Here is a 19,337-nt window from a genome sequence, read left to right on the forward strand (position 1 = left end):
TGGTTTGGAACATTATATGGCATTTAATCACAGCAGCATTTAGTCATTTGTAAAGCATTAATACTAATATATTAATTAGGATTTGTCTCAATCCCTTACACAGGATGCTTAATTTGAATTGCTATTAAAAAAAAAAAAGTCTGATCTTTGTGTTTAGCGGAGCTCTGGACCAGAGTTCGTCTCATGCTGAAGCCGAAGCCTACGGCGGTTCACTACTTCCTCACGCACTTCCACTGGTTCTGGGACCTCGTAAACAACTCTTTCCTGCGAGACACGTTCATGAGATTAGTGCTGACCGGTAGGTGAAAAGTCTCATGGTAAAGATAAAGAGCCACAGTTGATACATCAACAAACCTCACTTGCAGCTAACATTCTTCAGCATTTTATTTAGTTATACTTTGTTAATTATATGATGTAAACTTCACATTGTCCCATTCTCCCAAAGTCAGAAGCGACCTTATTCCAAGCCCTCCGACCTACAATACTAAATATGGATACCTCAGCTGGGAGTCTTACTCCAACATGTCCTACTACACCCGTCTCCTCCCTCCTGTTCCTGAGGACTGCCCTTTGCCCATGGGAGCTAAAGGTGAGACCTGCAAAACTACACACAGCCGGCTGAGCTCTGAGAAAAACTAAACAATTATTTCACTACAGGTAAACCTCAGCTTCCTGATCCCAAAGTGTTGGCCGAGAGGTTTTTTAAGAGAAAGACATTCAGGCCAGACCCTCAGGGAACCAACGTGATGTTTGCCTTTATGGCGCAACACTTCACTCACCAGTTCTTCAAGACAAACCAGGAAGTTCAAGGTGGCTTCACCAAGGCTTTAGGACATGGGGTGAGATTAAACTGACATTCTGTGCTAATCACTATATGACCCTTTCATTATTTCTTGATTTTGAATGTGTTTGACTTTTGAATTTATTAAGAGATGTATACATTTCCATATTCCCAGGTAGATGCGAGCAATATCTATGGAGACAGCCTCCAACGACAGCTTCACCTACGGCTTCATAAAGATGGAAAGATGAAATATCAGGTATTAAATACATTTATGACATTTTGGGAGTGCAAAGTGAGAGGATTAATACTACTCAAATGTGGGGTATTAATCTGCTCATCTAACTCATGACAAGGCAAATAACGTTGTTTGCCAAAATGTATTTTTGTTGTCATACAATTTAAAGGTGGGGTATGTAATTTTGGAGAAACCTAGAGTGCGCTAGAATTTGAAAATACACCGAAAAAATCTGCCACTTCTTTACAGAGCCCTCCTCCAACACACACGAAAGCGCACATGACCAATGAGGCCACGAGATAAGTTTGTGCACAGATGGAAGGTTGACAGCTATGAATTCACAGAGGGCCCAGCTATGGAGTCAGGTTTGGGTCAATATTCTAGCGTGCAAAACAAGCTACTCACGAGCGGAAAATGTGCTTTTACACGCGCATGAAATGACCCTCGCGCGCAGATTAAACCCCCGCGAGCAGAGACAGCCCTCTTGCTAGCTTGCGGGAGTGTCAGCCTCACTCGCTCGCGGAGTCTGTCTGCGTGCGCGTGAAAAGTTTCTAGGCTTGTTTGAGACAAGCGAGACCTGCGCAGACCTGCGCAATTTCGATCAACGTCTTGCTAGTGCGTTGCATGATGGTTAGTTATTTTGTCCGACTTGCTCTGGAGGCTCACCTACATGAGACGTTGAAATCTCGCGGGACAAAGACGCCCGCAGCCTTGAGAGCGAGGCGCGGCGAGGCGGCGCAGTTCCTCTCCACGAGCTGCGGAAGCGAAATGCTTGATGGGAAACGACTCGCTGGTATCTCGAGCTGAGCGCTCATTGGTGGTTTTTACCACGTGCTGGACTGGTGATGAAACTCTCCAATTGGCTCGGCAAAAGTTTGTTGTTTTTTTGTGTCAGTTTTACGTCGCTCCCTCCATTAACATTTTTCATAATTGTTCCACAATGTTTATCATCATGAAATTCATATGTTATACTATACTTGCACTGCTTACCGTTTTCATACTTTATATATCTTAGCATATTCATACACACTGTTCATACAGCTCACAGGCTGCTGTGTATATTCATACCCCTCACTGTTTATTCATCATTCAATTCATTCTATATTTTATTCTGTAGATTGTGTAGGCCTACATTACTTTTCACTTTACTGCTTGTTGCTCTCCTGGTTGGAAGCTAAACTGCATTTCGTTGTCTCAGTACCTGTAATCTGTGCAATAACAATAGAGTTGAATCTAATCTTGAGCAGGAACAAATGTATTTACTTACTACATATCTGACATTAACGATTAAACACATGTGTGCATTCTTTATAAATGCAAATTTAGTCAAGCCGACTCGGAGCTGTCCGACTTCAGGCGAGCTTTTTGAGACCTCCCACGGCTGCGATCGGCTATTCTCGTCTACTTTCGAGGCGAGCGCAACGCGTCTCAAACAAGCCTAGTATCGCGGACTTTATGACAAGTTCCGCCCGCTGTGAAACTTTTCTTGTTTCCATAGCAACAACAACAACTTCCTGTCAACAGCGTTAACTCGCCTTCAAAATAAAAGCATGCCAAATTACACTTATACAACTGCAACGAAAGTAACAAACACAATGCAATATCCTTTTCAATTTCAAAGAACACAAATAGGGTTATTTACAGGTGTTGTTTTGTGTGGTAGAGGGTCGCTTTCATTGATGCGTTTTGCACCCCGGGTCGTTGTTTTGATATTCCGCTGAAGTACGCTGTGACATAATAACTCGAGGGAAGGGGTGGGGGTCAGAGGGCCTAGGTATAAAAGTCACGGCTCGCCACTGCCTACACCACACACACGCACCTACAGCTCCTAAAACAGGCTACAGCCGTTGTGTATTTTATTATGTGAAGCACTAAATGGTTTTAGAAAAATATCGACTCTTTGTTTGTAGATATCTACTAAAAAAAAGCAAATAAAGAGAGTAGGCCTGTTATACTGAGTGATATTATACACACTGCTCTGCTTTCTGCACGGACCTCACAGCTGTTCTCACTGTAAACATCGCGTCGCGATGAAAGCAGTTAATAAAATAATATCCAGGGGATGCATGCAGAGCTGTGATTGGCTGAGATAAGTCCGGCCGTGCGTCACGACTCTTTGAAACATCTCTGTTCCCGGAAATGAATCCACGAAGGAGCCGTGGAGGACCGTGGAGGACCCATCAGTGTATCCTCGGTTATAGCTCCTCCAGAGAGCCTCCTCGACGCTCGATCCTCGATCCTCGAAGTGCATTTAGAGAAATGAGATGTCCTTCAACATGGCGCGCTGAAATTCATTTCCGGGTCACTACCGGAGGACCGAGGAGACGAGGTGTCGAGGAGGGGGATTTGATCTAAAGATCAGCCCTTAATAACTTTAACTTCCTGTGTCATGATAACTGAGAATTTTGTCGTGCATTTCCAGATACTAGTGATAATCATCAAGGGGTTAAAGATAGAGAACACTCAAAGGCACATCACAATTTTATCTTGTGATCAGGGTTTGATAGGAAGCTTCCTCAAACCATGTTTATCAAAAGCTTATCTGCTTGAGGTCGTTTGTTGGGTCATACTTTTACCACCAGCAGCTATGCTCAAGTCTGTAATGACATGCACAAAAACGTTTGGCAAGAAGTACGTTATTTTATTAAGAAAAATGCAAGACAAAAACGTTTAAATAAGACAGAATCAAGGCTTCTCTCTCATGTGTGGATTACTTTTTGTGTTTGTTACAGTTAGTAAACGGTGAGATGTACCCCCCCACAGTATCGGAGGTCCCAGTGCACATGGTATACCCTGAACACTTCCCTCCAGAGAAGCGTCTGGTCACCGGTCAGGAGGTGTTTGGCCTCCTGCCGGGCCTCACCATGTATGCCACCGTATGGCTGAGGGAGCACAACAGAGTCTGTGATGTCCTCAAGGCGGATCACCCCACCTGGGACGATGAGCAGCTCTTTCAGACCGCCAGACTCATCATCATTGGTGAGCATGTCAGGAGCAAACTCTTACAGTTTAAGTCTCAAACTGGAGTCAGCACCCACACACTCTCTCTCTCTCTCTCTCTCTCTCTCTCTGTGACTTAGTGATTGTAATACATTGCGCAATCAACATTTACTTCATAATAATAAGTACAAAAATGTTCTCGAATAAGCTTCTCGTAACATAATAACACAATGAAAAGGCCTATATCAAAAGTTATTACTATAACAATAATTCAAGACCAAAAGGCAGCAAAAAAAACTTATGCAAACCTGGAACTACCAACATTTTTTGGTGTCAAAATGAGTGACATGGTTCCCAAATTAGTGGTTGCCCCATACATTTCAGTCAATCTATTCGTTGGCAAATTGTTAATTGTTTGAACAGTACAAGTTAAAATGTCCATCTTTATGCTTCTTAAAATGAGTTTGCCTCAGTGTATCAATCAATGATATTTGAGTTTTTTGTATCCCACAGGAGAGACAATCAACATCATAATAGAAGAGTACGTGCAGCACCTGAGTGGCTACCTGTTGGACCTGAAGTTCGATCCCACTCTGCTCTTCAACGCACGCTTCCAGTACAGCAACCGCATCGCTCTGGAGTTCTGCCACATCTACCACTGGCACCCGCTGATGCCTGACAGCTTCCTCATCGACGGCGAAGACATCCCATACCCTCAGTTTATGTTCAACACATCCCTACTCATGCACTACGGGGTGGAGAAGATGGTGGATGCCTTCTCCAAACAACCTGCAGGCCAGGTAGATAAGCACAATCCACTGACTGTTAACAGGAATCATCTGCTATCTGCATAACACTTTTTAGATGTGAAGTTGGTCCCCTTTTTTTCTTAAGTCATCCACATCAAAGTTAACTTCCCCTTACAAATGCTTCCTAAATCTAAATGAGGCAACCTTCTCAGATATCGTTCCTCAGCATCATGTGCACGCAACACTTTATTTCTGTTTAATGAAATGAATAGGTGTTAGATGTTGTAGCCTGCCAAGCTGAGCAACACGTTAGTCTTCTGCGAGTCCGTAGCAATCTCAGATGTCGTTCTGCCAGTAACACGTTATTATTGTGTTCTGACTTATTGTATTACTAACAACTCATAATGAACTAACTTTTTGTCTGCGTTTCAGATAGGGGGAGGTCACAACTCACATGTAGTTGTGCTTCAAGTGGCAGAAAAGGTCATCAAAGAGTCTCGAGCAACACGAGTGCAGCCCTTTAATGAATACAGGAAGAGGTTTAACCTAAAGCCGTACACCTCTTTTTATGAATTTACTGGTAAGCAGAAATATTGTTCAAGGTACAACCTGCTTCTGAAACTTTTTGAACCCCCTTTATTTCAATTGTTGTAATCTCTTTTATGTTTATGGGCTAATACAGCACATTTACTTTTGTCTTCATTTGTTATATTTTTCCCCCAACATAAAATTAATTCAGGAGAAACGTGAACAATAATATTATCACTCAGTATTTCTTTATCCTGTAGCAACTCTTGCCAATTCTGTAAGCAAAATAGGACGACTAAAACTCACTTTTTGTTATCACATAAAGTAACATGATACACTCAACACTTTGGTTGTTGCAAAAAGCTGAATAACTGAGCTGCTTCTCATATTTTGTTCTCATTTTGGTACATTCTTTCATCCATTTTCTGTCGGCATCACACCCTGTCTCCTAAAAATTACGTTCCCACAGAACTAAACTACATTCTGAATTACGTTTAGCAAGAAACGTATTTTCTCCCACGTTACGTTTGTTATGAACGTATCTCAAATACGTTTATTTTCTTCATATCTTCTAGAATAGGGTGACCAGACGTCCCCGTTTCCGGGGACAGTCCCCGTTTGTATTGGCCTGTCCCCGGTTGAAACTGTCCCCGGAAATGTCCCCGTTTTTTAATATACGTTAAAAACACATAGCGAGGTGAAATAAAACGTTTAATGTCAGGAAACACTGGGTAAACACTAAACAGCCTGGGGTCAAACCAGCCCCTACTTCGGAAAACACACTCAAGCCTGCCCGCACGTTGTATTGCGGTGCGCGAATATCCTATGCATTACGGTAGAGGCCTGTAAAAACTGACTTCAAAATAAAAGCGTTTACTCGGTCAATAACAAATATACCTAAAAAACACACCAAACATATTCATATATATACTGGAGCTTAAATTAAGAAATATGTAGGCTACTATATATTGTGATCAATAATAATTTAAAACAAACTACGTATAACTACCACATTATAACTGAGTGAATGTAAAATGTAAGGATACAGTTATTAAGACATATCTGACATTTCCACTGGGTAACTATTTTAAATGTATGCTGTTTAAAATCTCAAATTAGATCAATTGATAATATTTTGATTATTATTTAATGAAAACTGTCCATAATCAAAAAGTCATTCGAAGTCAATCAAATACTTATTTCACTTCAGGGTGATAGCAGGAGACCCCATCTAGTCAATCAGAGCAAATCAGGACAATCTGATGTAGAACTTCAAAATAAAATACTTTTGAAATCTCATATATGGGCTATCGTCCTTCTGTTTTTATACAAGAATAAATAAAAAAACTGTCAAATCATCAAAGACTTATTTCACTCCAGGGTGATAGCAGGACACCCCATCTAATCACTCTGAGAGAATCTGGACAATCTGATGTAGAGTTTCAAAATAAAAGACCTTTGAAGTCTCATGTATGAGCTATTGTACTTCTGTTTGTATCCAACAGTTCAAATGTTCGAATTACATTGAACCAGAATTGTCCCCTTTTTTCTTTAACAGCGAAGAAAATTATATATATTATATGTTAATGATATATTGACCGCAAAACGCAAAATGTCCCCGGTTTTAATTTTGAAAATCTGGTCAACTTATTCTAGAAACATATTTTCTCCCACGTTACGTTAGTTACTAACGTATCTTAAATACTTTTATTTTCTACATATCTTTGCCATTTATTGTCTTGCTTATAATAATGATAATGGTCATTTATAAATATCATTTTAGAGCACACCTTTGAAATCGACAATCGAATCCAATATATGCAGTGCTTGAATTGGAATAAAAAAGGTGCCAGTACTCTAAATCAGCAACAAGTATTTTGCACAAAGTCATAGTATATCCTATAATGCTGGTGGGTTTGTCTCTTTACTGTATATTTTAGAAAGGCTCACTGTACTTAAACAAAATGACTCAGGGTGCATCTGAGGTTAGAGGGGGTGCAGTGGTAAAGTGCTATTTTTATAAGTGGGGAGTGGACCTGACACCCTCTAGTCTAGGGGGGTCTGGGGGCATGCTCCCCCGGGAACATTTTTTTAAAAATATTGAAGTTAGATGCATCAATCTGGTGCACTTTGAGAGCAAAATGAAGAGATGTATGGATACCTCTCAACATCCATAATGAAACAACTGTAAACAGATTTACTTTTTCTTTATGGATATAAAAGAAAGTAAAGCTTGACTCCTACTGGCTGGTTAAATTACTCCTCGTCCCTGAGGCCACTACCAGTTTTTTGTGCCATTTTGCTGGATTTATTTGTCAATAGCGTTGCTGCACAAAGTGATAGCCCTCTAGTTTAAATCTACTACCCAAAAAGAAACATATGGAGATGGGTTACTATTTAAAAAAAATTGCAAATCTATTTGGGAACAGTGGGGCCAGGCCTCAAATCCTATAGGGGGGTCCGGGGGCATGCTCCCCCTGTAAGATTTTTTTTAAAATGTTGGACTTAAATGCATCAATCTGGTGCATTTTGAGGGGGAAATAAAGAGACTACACCCATATGAAACAAAAATGTTACATTTAAATAATCATAAAATCATAAGTACATGGCCATAACCAATAACATACAATATCCAATATGAAAAAACATTGAAACTTGTTTATTTATTTGTTTTTGGTTCATTTATAGTTGTGAGTGTGTCTGGGCTCCTGAATCGGCCTCTCCTGTCTCCCTCCTCTCCCCCCTGCTCCTCTTTGAGGCAACAGCAAAGACTAGTTTTAGCTCTCAACAAGTTTATCTTACCTTTTTTCACCTAGTTAACATTTTGTTTGTATTATTCATGCATATTTTACTAATCACTACCCCCTCAAATGGAAATATGTGTTTACATAAATGGTGACCGAACCGTTTGAGACCCACTGAGATAACTTCAACTAAGTTAACTATCTAAAGACTCAGAGAGTAATTTACCTCACCAGAGCTGTAGTTTCAGCCTCTCAGTCTGACAGCAAAGGACTCTCCCTCCACCTTGGTTATGGCTAGAAAGGATCCGTCTAATGTAAATATGACGTCACGTTCTCGTTCTAACTCTCGTTGTAATCGGAGCGGCTCGGTTGTAATCGGAGCGGCTCGGAAGCGCAGTCACGTGGCTGAATGTTTACGTTTGGGATGGCGAGAAACTAAACTATATTAAGTATGTAAATACTTGTTAGCGGTCTTGCTGTTGAAAGAAGAATGACAACACTGTAGATCAGCAACACTATGGTTTATTTTGTATTCACAGGCAAGTCAACGTTGTTGCAGTAAAAGTCCCAAGATAGCTCCTGGTGCAATAAAATATATGTTGCATGTTACTGCTGTAGATGTGTTTACCTCTTTTATATCCCGTTGGGTAGTTTAATCTTCAGCAATGCACCATATTCTATAATATCATCATATATGTGTAGCTTTGTCTCTGTCGTATCTTTCAAAAGTAAAGTGAAACAGCCGTTTTCAGTTTTGTGATGTATTTTCCAGCTGATCCAAGAGGCTTTTTAAACACCTTACTTGGCTTAAGAGGGAGGGGAATTTTCTCAACACATAAAGGAACACTTTATCCTTCAGTTTATCACAAACATTACATCAACACATTTGGAGATCCTAATTTGAATTCAGTCTGTAATTTGATATTAAGGTTTTAATAATGAAATGAGGTCATGAATCGAGTTCAAGGTTAAGATCATCTTTATTATCCTATGTACAAAAATTAACATACAACATAAATATAACAGTAACGAATAAAACAAAATAACATTATGCAACTCTGATCTTCTTGCTGATACTTTTCAAAGTTACTTTTACATTTGCTCTACTTCTCCTGCTACTGTTTGCTCTGCTTTCAACTTCTCTTTCAACTCTGCTCTTTACTCTGCTTTCCCTGTTTCCTCTGTTCTCCTCTCCTCATCTTCTCCTCAGACTATCCTCCTTTTGCTGTATCCTCTCCTCTCCTGTTCTCCTCTCCTCATACTCTCCTCCTTTTGCTGTCTCCTCTCCTCTGTTCTCCTCATCTCCTCTCCTCCTCAGACTCTCCTCCTTATGCTGTTAGATATTTAGACTGTAATGACAGCTTATGATATACTTTTTATAACTACATAAATCACATGCAACGGATTAAAAACGTTGTTTTACTTACCACCTCTTTACAGCTCCATTCATCTCCAAGCTTCCAACATTCACCTGGCGGTGGTGCCTTGGATGAAAACAACTTTTGATATGATACAATACAACAACAATAGTTAACACCTAGCCACAGCAATAAGCACAATGAGAAGACTAATGGTCTCTTTTATACCAATTTCTATTGGAGTGAAATGAACTGTGCCATGTCACATAGGATTGGAATGGATGATTGGCTGTGTTTTGTGAATATAGAGGACATGGCAAAAGTAAATATACTTTGTTCTTACCTAAAGCATCTATCCTCCTCTTCGTACCCCTGCCTGCTCCTCCCGCATTAGACTCTGGGGACTTAGCTTTTACAATCTTTTTCAAGCTGTCCACTCTGTAGTTGGATCTCATGACCTCAGCTTTATGACCCACCCGGCCTGAAAAAGGGTGTCTACGATGGCTGGTACTGAGAGATGTTATGGTAAGGTGACCAGATTTTCAAAATGAAAACCGGGGACATTTTGAGTTTTGCGGTCAATATCTCATTAACATATCCAATTGTCTTCACTGTTAAAGAAAAAAGGGGGACAATTCTGGTTTAATGTAATTCGAACCATTTAACTGTTGGATACAAACAGAAGGAAGATAGCTCATATGAGACTTCAAAGGTCTTTTATTTTGAAACTCTACATCCGATTGTCCAGATTCTCTCTGATTGATTAGATGGGGTGTCCTGCTATCACCATGAAGTTAAATAAGTCTTTGATACTGGATAGTTCTCGTTTTATTCTTATCTAAAAACAGAGGGACGATAGCCCATATATGAGATTTCAAAAGTATTTTATTTTGAAACTCTACATCAGATTGTCCTGATTTTCTCTGACTAGATAGGGACTCCTGCTATCACCCTGAAGTGAAATAAGTATTTGATTGACTTCGAATGACTCTTTGATTATGGACAGTTTACATTAAAATCAAAATATAGATGGACAATAGATCTAATTTGAGATTTTAAACTGCATACATTTTAAATTGTGCTTCAGAAAGTAATGTTATTTTAGGAGTGTTGTGAGATGGTGTCAACATCAATTGAAATTAGTCACCCAGTAGAAATGTCAGATATGTCTTCATAACTGTATCCTTACATTTTACATTCACTCAGTTATAATGTGGGAGTTATACGTAGTTTGTTTTAAATTATTATTGATCACATTATATAGTACATATTTCTTAATTTAAGCTCCAGTATATATGAATATGTTTGGTGTGTTTTTTAGGTATATTTCTTATTGACCGAGTAAACGCTTTTATTTTGAAGGCAGTTTTTACATGCCTCTACCGTAATGCATAAGATACTCGCGCACCGCAATACAACGTGCGGGCTGGCTTGACTGTGTTTTCCGAAGTGGGGCCTGGCTTGACCACAGTCTGTTTACCCAGTGTTTCCTGACATGAAACGTTTTATTTCACCTTGCTATGTGTTTTTAACTTATATAAAAAAAAACGGGGACATTTCTGGGGACAGTTTCAACCGGGGACAGGTTAATACAAACGGGGACTGTCCCCGGAAAACGGGGACGTCTGGTCACCCTATGTTATGGTCCTCTTCTGCCTTTTGTGTTTGGGGGGCGTGAAGGTGAGAGGAAGACTACTGTCATGTGGGGTGTGTTGCTTTACGCCCTCCAAAAGATAATTTAGTCTTGATATCACTGTACACATGAACGTCTCATCCTGTAGGTGGTATGTGTGCTCAGTAATTTCCCGCAACAAGGTCCCACACTGCTGTCGTTTCCTATCTCTTGAGGACTTTGAGTGGTTACCACTGCTCTGATTACAACGAGAGTTAGAACGACGTCTCTTCCCGCGTCCCGCCCACCCCGACCCTTTCCGATTACAGCCGAGCCGCTCCGATTACAACGAGAGTTAGAACGAGAACGTGACGTCATATTTACATTAGACGGATCCTTTCTAGCCATAACCCTCCACCTTGTTGTTGAAAAAGCTCCTTATATCCGTTAGCGCAGCTAGCTAGCACCAGATGCTAACAACAATACACGTAACCGGTGCACGCGCTTTCTCGCTCGCTCGCTCGCGCCAAGCATACACCAACACACACCCTCCCGAGCTTGAATGACACACAGAGACCAATCGAGGGCATTAGTATGATCTGTATGAAAGTGGCAATGTCGGCAGGCCACGTCATGTAGACAGCCAGTCACCCTCTGTGAGGCAGAGTCAGACCCACATTTGCGCTGCGTTGCGTTTACAATATATACGTATATTGCCGGCGGCTGAGCCGGTACTCAGTAAGAAGTGCCGGTACCACATGGGTAAAAATCAGAAGTGCCGGTACTGCGTACCGGTGAGTACCGGCCCAATTCAAGCAATGGATATATGGTTAAATTAAAATCAGTAGGCGAGGCTGTAATTTCGCCAGCTGTTACTCTCATGAGCGAGGCAGAAAATAATAGTTTTATCATGCCAAAAAGCTGCTGTGTCGTTTATTGCACCTCAAACATTAAAACAAATCCAGAGTTACGTATTTCTGTACTTCCTCTAGAAAGGACAGAAGATCTCTGTGGCTTCAGGCTTGACCGCCTTTCAAATGACAGCGTTGGTTTCCCCAAAGGTGGGCGGGTCTGTAAAGTGACGTAGATTTTACTATCATCTATTATTCAAAACCATTCTATTTATTCTAACGTAAATTATTTGCCAGTGTTTTATCTTTTTTGTTTTGTATTTTAAATCGTATAATGTCGGACTTTTTTTTAGAGCCTCAAAATACTGAAATCTGTATTTTTTAAAAAATATTTTCTTTCTAATTTATTATTCTTTTCTAAATAACACACTGTTATTTACTCACCATTAACACAAAATTATCCTTTTTTAAAATTTATTCGTTTGATTATATAATCTGGGGCTTTTTAGCATGCTTTTTAGCCGTAAATAAAGTCACCGGAAACAGACGGGACATTTCGAGATTTAGGATGGCCGAAGACACGAGAAGGGTCTAGCTGCGGCCGCGGACGAGAAGGCCCTCATGCAGTGGGCAGTGCCTCAATGAGCTCGATGTGGGCGGAGCTTCACAGATGACGCGTTCCATCCTGTTTCCCGGGTAGCAGTTCTCTTCCCTCCCTTCAATCTAACCCTTCCCTTTCCCCCATCCTAACCCTAACCACTCCCTACTTTTTTACCTAATCCTAATCTTCCTTCCTCCCTCCCAAACCTAAACCCCAAAACCTCTCCTCCTGTCGTGTAGTGTCGTCAATTCGCTTTTAACGGTAGTGCCTCTCAGCCACCGTAGTGTTGTGTCAGGTGGGCGTGTCGTGTAGTGTCATGTACATAGACTGTATTATGTAGTGTCCGCCGGTGTCCGCGGCCGCAGCTAGACCATATTGGAAGACACTACACTACCCATAATCCGCAGCTATCGTTTGGGATTACAGTCCCGTTGACAAACCCCGTGATGTTGGAGTGGCAGTGCGCCAAGGTTACGCCGAGCATCAAGCTCTTTGAAATGGAACGAAACCACGGCAGACTATTCAAAGCTGGACTCGAACGCCCCCCGAGAACTACACATGCTGGCCAGCGCCGTATATTATATCCGTATAGATATCCGTATATTCTATCTATACGACGCTGATGCTGGCTATTGTGTTTCGCAACATGTTCTCTATGGCACGTCTCTACTGTAATTGCAGTTTTAAAAGGCGTTTTTCCCCAAATTAGAAGTTGACAGTATTAAACTGTGTACAGCCCTGGAGGTTTAGGCGATAGGAAACACATTGGTGTGTACACATTTAAAACATGTAATTACTAAATGGGTGAAAATCGCTTGTATCCATAATGGGCAGCATTAATATGTACCCACATGACAGCTCATTGTTACTTTGTAATTATACTCCACCACAATTCAGAGGTTAAACAAGGATAATTGTGTGTTATTGTTGAGTAAATAAAAGTGTGTTATTTAGAAAAGAATAACAAATTAGAAGGAAAAAAAGATTTTAAAAAATACAGATTTCAGTATTTTGAGGCTCTAAGCCCCATTTATTTTCCTCACAGACGGGAAAAAACTTTACAGCCCCGCCCACTTTTGGGGAAACCAACGGTGTCATTTGAATGGCGATCAAGCCTGAAGCCACTGAGATCTTCTTTTACTGTCCTTTCTTCTTAGAGGAAATACAGAAACACGTAACTCTGGATTTGTTTTAATGTTTGAGGTGCAATAAACGACACAGCAGCTTTTTGGCATGTTAAAACTATTATTTTCTGCCTCGCTCATGAGAGTAACAGCTGGCGAAATTACAGCCTCGCCTACTGATTTTAATTTAACCATATATCGAGCCCGATTGTCGATTTCAAAGGTGTGCTCTAAAATGATATTTATAAATGACTATTATCATTATTATAAGCATAAATGGCAAAGATATGTAGAAAATAAACGTATTTAAGATACGTTCATAACAAACGTAACGTGGGAGAAAATACGTTTCTTGCTAAACGTAATTCAGAATGCAGTTTAGTTCTGTGGGAACGTAATTTTTAGGAGACAGGGTTGCACACTGAGCAGACAAAACCTTTCTCCATTTTCATAAATGTCTCTTTTCTCAGCCACTTCCCCCAAATTGCAAGTTGTTTTCGGGCGAAACTGGGGCTGAAGTGGTTTGCAGTCAAATGTAGCAACTGATGTTATCTCAAATACATGCAATAGTGAAATGCTTTTTCACAGCGTTTTTTTAAATGCTAACATCTTCATGCTTACTTGCTCACGACATAGGTTAACATGTTGATTGTTAGCATGTTTGCCACTGTTTGGCTGGTTAGCATGCCAAAACTTAGCGCGAAACGGTACAGAAAATGTAGCAGAGTATTGCGGACAGTCATTTTGCAGATATTCGAATACTAGCTGAACTAAAGTATTATCTGATAGGGCTGGTTTAACAGCTGTTTTATTTTTCCAAACAGATGACATTCAAATGGCCGAAGGTTTGGAGGAGCTCTATGGTGACATTGATGCTCTGGAGCTCTACCCCGGTGTCCTGCTTGAGAAAGCACGACCTAACAGTCTATTTGGGGAGAGCATGGTGGAGATGGGGGCTCCCTTCTCCCTGAAAGGCCTGCTTGGAAACCCCATCTGCTCCCCTGAGTACTGGAAGCCCAGCAGCTTTGGGGGAGAGAAGGGCTTCAATATCGTCAAAACTTCCACCTTGAAGAAACTGGTGTGCCTAAACACCAAATGGTGTCCATACGTGGACTTCCATGTTCCAAGAAATGACGAGGAGCTGAAATCAAATTCTGAACTTTAATCAATTCATCTCAATCAGTGTATTACTATGCTGACTGTAGGGGACATTATTTAGCTGCCAATGTGTTGCAAATTGCTCTCTTTAGGGATATTTTAATTATACATGACATTTAGTGGTTTCAATCCTGCCTGCAGAGAGAGAGACATACTCTGAATCCAAGCAAGTCTACCTCCTGAAAACAAAGGTGACAAATTCCATTGTTTCTGGAGCAGGAAAAAATATTTGCACTATCTTGAAAATGTTTTTTATTTGGTAATGGTAATTTTTTTGTGTGTATTTTCTCTTTTCTTTCAGTGAGGGTATAACATCACCATATCTTCTTGAAAAATGTAATGTAACTAAAATAGTCATAGTAAAACATTTCTACAAAATATGATAAATATTCTGCAGACATTCTTGTTGCCTGTTAATGGAAACACAACTCAAGATTTGAAGATTCAAAGATGTATTGTCATGTCATATGCTACGCTGTAGTTATGCAATTAATGAAAGTAGGTCACTTGTTCCTCACCAGCACAATTACAAGACATACATTTTTATTAAAATAAAATAGTCCAAAGAATAAAAATGTATTAATTAATCTTGGTTAAATTGACATGAATGTTAATAATCTGGGAGAAAATAAATTATATATTTCTAAATATAGTCACTATTTAGATAACCCACTTGGCAATTTGGAGTTTGAGTGCAACACACTTCTGGCTGAGCAGCTGATCTTTAACACTTCTTCATCTCTTTTTATGTCTTTTAGATGTTTTGAGTCTATGCATGTGCTTTATACATACGTTTGACTTTACCATTGAAGGAATTTGAATTATATTTGAGACAATATGCTTTATTAAGAAGGTAAACGTGATGCTTACCATTAGCACGTTAGCATGCTGACATTACCATCTAGCTTGTGCTGGGCAGCCTCACACAGGCACTACTGTATAATGGCTACAGACTCTTAGTATTGTTATTTTTTTCCCAGCTGTTTAATGAGTTTCTACACAATTGGAATATAGAGAAAAAACATACAATCACAAAACTAAGTCGCTAGATGTGATGTCTTAGTTTGGGTTCTCACACCAACTTAATGACAGGAAGAGGATGTTGTGTCGCCTTGTGTGAGAAAAGTGATCACACTTTACTGTGGTTTTGCTGATGTCCCAAAAGGGAACCACAGGTTTACTTCTCTGTTTCACGTTTAAACGTAGCGGTTACAACTCAGTAACTTGTCTTCATAGAGCACAAGTCAGTGTATGTTCACAAAAACCCCAACTCAATATCCTCTTAATATTATAGATTAACAAGACTTTTCAAAAGTTGCTACTATTCTATTCTTAAATCCTACTAAAGTTATTCACCTTAAATCCCACGCTCTGACATTTGCAGAAAAGCTAGTAAATGTTTTTGCTGAACATATTTTAACCATACAATCTGAATTTGAACCTCATCTCTTTCCATCAAAGATGAACTTCAGTGGCAGCTTTTAGGAATTTCATATAACCATTGAATGCAAGGAGGCGCATTTCGTGTTATAGTCACGACATTTAATCTATTGATTCGTGTCACACAGAACAATTTTAAAAGCAATGCATTTCTATTGGCAGTATGTTTCGTGCCTGCAACATGTCTTTTTGTCCGGTCGGGTCTTTGGAAGACCGGAAGCTGTGTGGTTCATAAAAACATTTTCTCACTCAATATCAAGCCACGATTATTGTTTTTATTTTAAATCGTATAATGTCAGACTTTTTTTGCCGTCAGTGAGGAAAATAAATGGGGCTTAGAGCCTCAGAATACTGAAATATGTATTTTTTAAATCTTTTTTTCCTTCTCATTTGTTATTCTTTTCTAAATAACACATTGTTATTTACTCAACAATAACACACAATTATCCTTGTTTTTATTTATTTGTTTGATTCTATAATCTCTGGCTTTTTTGGCGTCCGTCAGGAGCTGAATTTCAAAATAAAATAACCGGAAACAGACGTAGGCGATACACACCCACTGAACTGATTGCCCAAGATCCTCAGCTATGGTTTAAGCTCGGTAATTGGATGTTTTAGCCGCAATGCACGTTGGGATATGGTGTTTATGCAATATGAAATCCGAAAAAATAAATAAAAATAATACTTTAATCCGAGTGTGCTTGCTTTTGTCTTTGAAAGTCATCACATAACGGCATTGTAATACACGGTTTGGTGTATAAGTGTCCTACACTAATAATACAAAGTTATTATGGCATTGTATGCTGTGTGTACCTTGGTGGTTAAAGCACGTTATTGAATTATTTTTTTAATATGTTATATTTGATGAAAAAAATTAAGAGTACATACTTAGGGGGAAAGTAGAAGGTCAATGATAGAAATATAGAATATAAAAAATCAAGAAGATAATGTAAGTGATATTTACAATAAAACAGTTTAGTGCCAGATGTACAAAGATATTAAGAGGTGCAAAACAGAAAAACTAATTAACCTTTATTTAAAATGTAAAGAATACTTTAGGTTTTCTTTTAAATAAGAAAAAAGCTTTGGGGGTATCTACAGATACATATTAAGCCTGACAAAGTACTTAAAGAGCTTACGAAAATGTTCTTATTACGATAACATATACTATTATTAATAGAGAATCATTTGTCATTAATGACAATATGCCCGCTGTATTTATAAATCGTGATTTATTACAACTTTCCATGCTCGCTTCAGATGTTACACGACCGCTCAGAACAAAACAGCTTTCGCCGCTTAGTGACGTCACGCACGTTAAGTAGAACACTTGTTGAATAATACACTAACTATATGGCTGATTTCGGACTCTGGCTCAGATATTTAGACAGAATCGAGTGACAGTGAGTTGTCAATAGACTCGGTGCACTTTCAAGAAGAGGAGTTTTTTATTGAATAGGATGCCGGTGTGGTGGAATCAGATCATGCGGGCGAGTCTCACGTGGTGGAACCATACCAGTTTGAGCCACAGTATTCACGTAGCGGTAGAGATACAGACGGGAGCGAACATGGGGATGATGATCCTGGATTTGGCGGAGATCCGGTGCGGCAACAGAACACAGACTGGTATATACATTTGACTTTAATTCATAGAGATTCTCAATAAATAGTAAATAAATAATAATACATCATAATGTAGCAGGAACACTTGGCTCAGGCAACAGAACACAGACTAGTATAGATTTGTCTATAATTCATAGAGATTCTCAATAAATAGTAAATAAATAATAATAACTCTGCTGAAAAAACAGCTTAGATCAATTTAGCTGGTCAGGCTGGTGTAAATTGACCAGCCAGTCGATATTAGGCTTGAATGGTTGGCTGGAGAGGGGTTTTGGACACTTTAGCTGGCCAAGATGGCTGGTTTATCCATCTATCAGCAGCTTATGTTTAATAATAGTGTTAAATATACCATGCTGAAAGCTTACCAGGATTCCAGGTGACCAGCATACATTAAATACTGGTATGATTATTTAAACAAGAGAACATAAATATATTACAAAGATTGATTGTGTCATGTATTCTGGTATCTACCAAAATAAAGGTATCTGGTATCTTTCCCAATCTGGCCTCCATTTCTGTGTGTTGAAGCCACTTCTTGAATCAAACTGAAAATAAATGTACAGATATAAGTACACTGTAAAAAGAAAACTTGACATTTACGTTAACATTTGGGCTGCTGTGGTTGCCAGAACTTGTCCGTTAAAGTATGGTAAAATACATTACAAATTACAGTCGGTTGGCATAGACCTTACAGTCAACAATTGCTTATGGTGAATTACAATGGCAAAAACAAATAGAGCTAGTGTACACGGTGCAGCTGTATTATCTGGGTAATAGAAGAATCGGATCAGGATTCGGTATTGGCAGACAATCAATATCAAATTAATCGGATCATTATTAGGATCAGCACTTGATCACCTTTGTCGACTTACAGCCTAAATACAAAGATAACTCCACTCCTCTCCTACCACTGCTTACCTCTAATGAGCCTTGGTAGAACTAGTGTCCCAAGTCATAGGGTCCATAACTGACTGAAGACATGTGGAACAGAGTCCCAGACAGGCATGGTTCCATGTACAGGAAACTGGAACTTTGAACAGGTGTTTTCATCTTTTCTGCCTGAAGATTCGCAACTTCTTGATCAGGTGTTTGATGTGGTCTGGCATGATCCGTTCTGCAGTGATGAATAAAGAAAACAAAGAAAACATTTTTAATAATAGTAATGATGGTAACAACAATAATATTAGTAAAACTATTTATATAGCACTTACACAATTGCAAAGTGATTCTCACAACAAAAATAAAGAACAAAACAACATCAACAATAAAAAAACAAATTATTATAGGAATTAAGAGACAAGGACATTATAAACATTCTAAAATGCCGACTACAAAAGGTAGACTCAATGGCTCTTGATGACATCAATGAGCAGTCCCAATAGATGCTGTTGTAAAAGAAATAGGTCCAGATTTCTTCTATTTTGTGTTGGATGATTTGTTTTATTGATTGCTGATGGATGTTAACAGGTGTTTTACAATTATAACAAAAAGATTATTGTAATTGGAATCAAAAAGATTGCAAATCATAGTTTTAATAAAATCACTAGCAATATAGAATTTATTCAACAGCAGTAAAGCATCTAAGTTGCT

The 19,337-nt window shown here is 39.2% G+C and overlaps 1 protein-coding gene across 1 annotated transcript in view; it reads left to right on the forward strand.

Annotated features, from left to right (window-relative positions):
* The window catches only part of ptgs1 (prostaglandin-endoperoxide synthase 1), an 18,782-nt gene extending 1,968 nt beyond the window's left edge, over window positions 1–16,814 (forward strand). Inside the window, exons 4-11 of the mRNA XM_079690194.1 lie at window positions 158–298; window positions 446–589; window positions 658–839; window positions 957–1,040; window positions 3,752–3,998; window positions 4,473–4,759; window positions 5,141–5,288; window positions 14,351–16,814. Coding sequence (XP_079546320.1) covers window positions 158–298; window positions 446–589; window positions 658–839; window positions 957–1,040; window positions 3,752–3,998; window positions 4,473–4,759; window positions 5,141–5,288; window positions 14,351–14,691 — 1,574 coding nt within the window. The 3' untranslated portion in view covers window positions 14,692–16,814. The remainder of the gene's footprint in view (window positions 1–157; window positions 299–445; window positions 590–657; window positions 840–956; window positions 1,041–3,751; window positions 3,999–4,472; window positions 4,760–5,140; window positions 5,289–14,350) is intronic.
* The last annotated feature ends 2,523 nt before the right edge of the window (window positions 16,815–19,337 follow it).

The sequence above is a fragment of the Notothenia rossii genome, assembly GCF_949606895.1.
Source record: "Notothenia rossii genome assembly, chromosome: 6".
Taxonomy (NCBI): domain Eukaryota; kingdom Metazoa; phylum Chordata; class Actinopteri; order Perciformes; family Nototheniidae; genus Notothenia; species Notothenia rossii.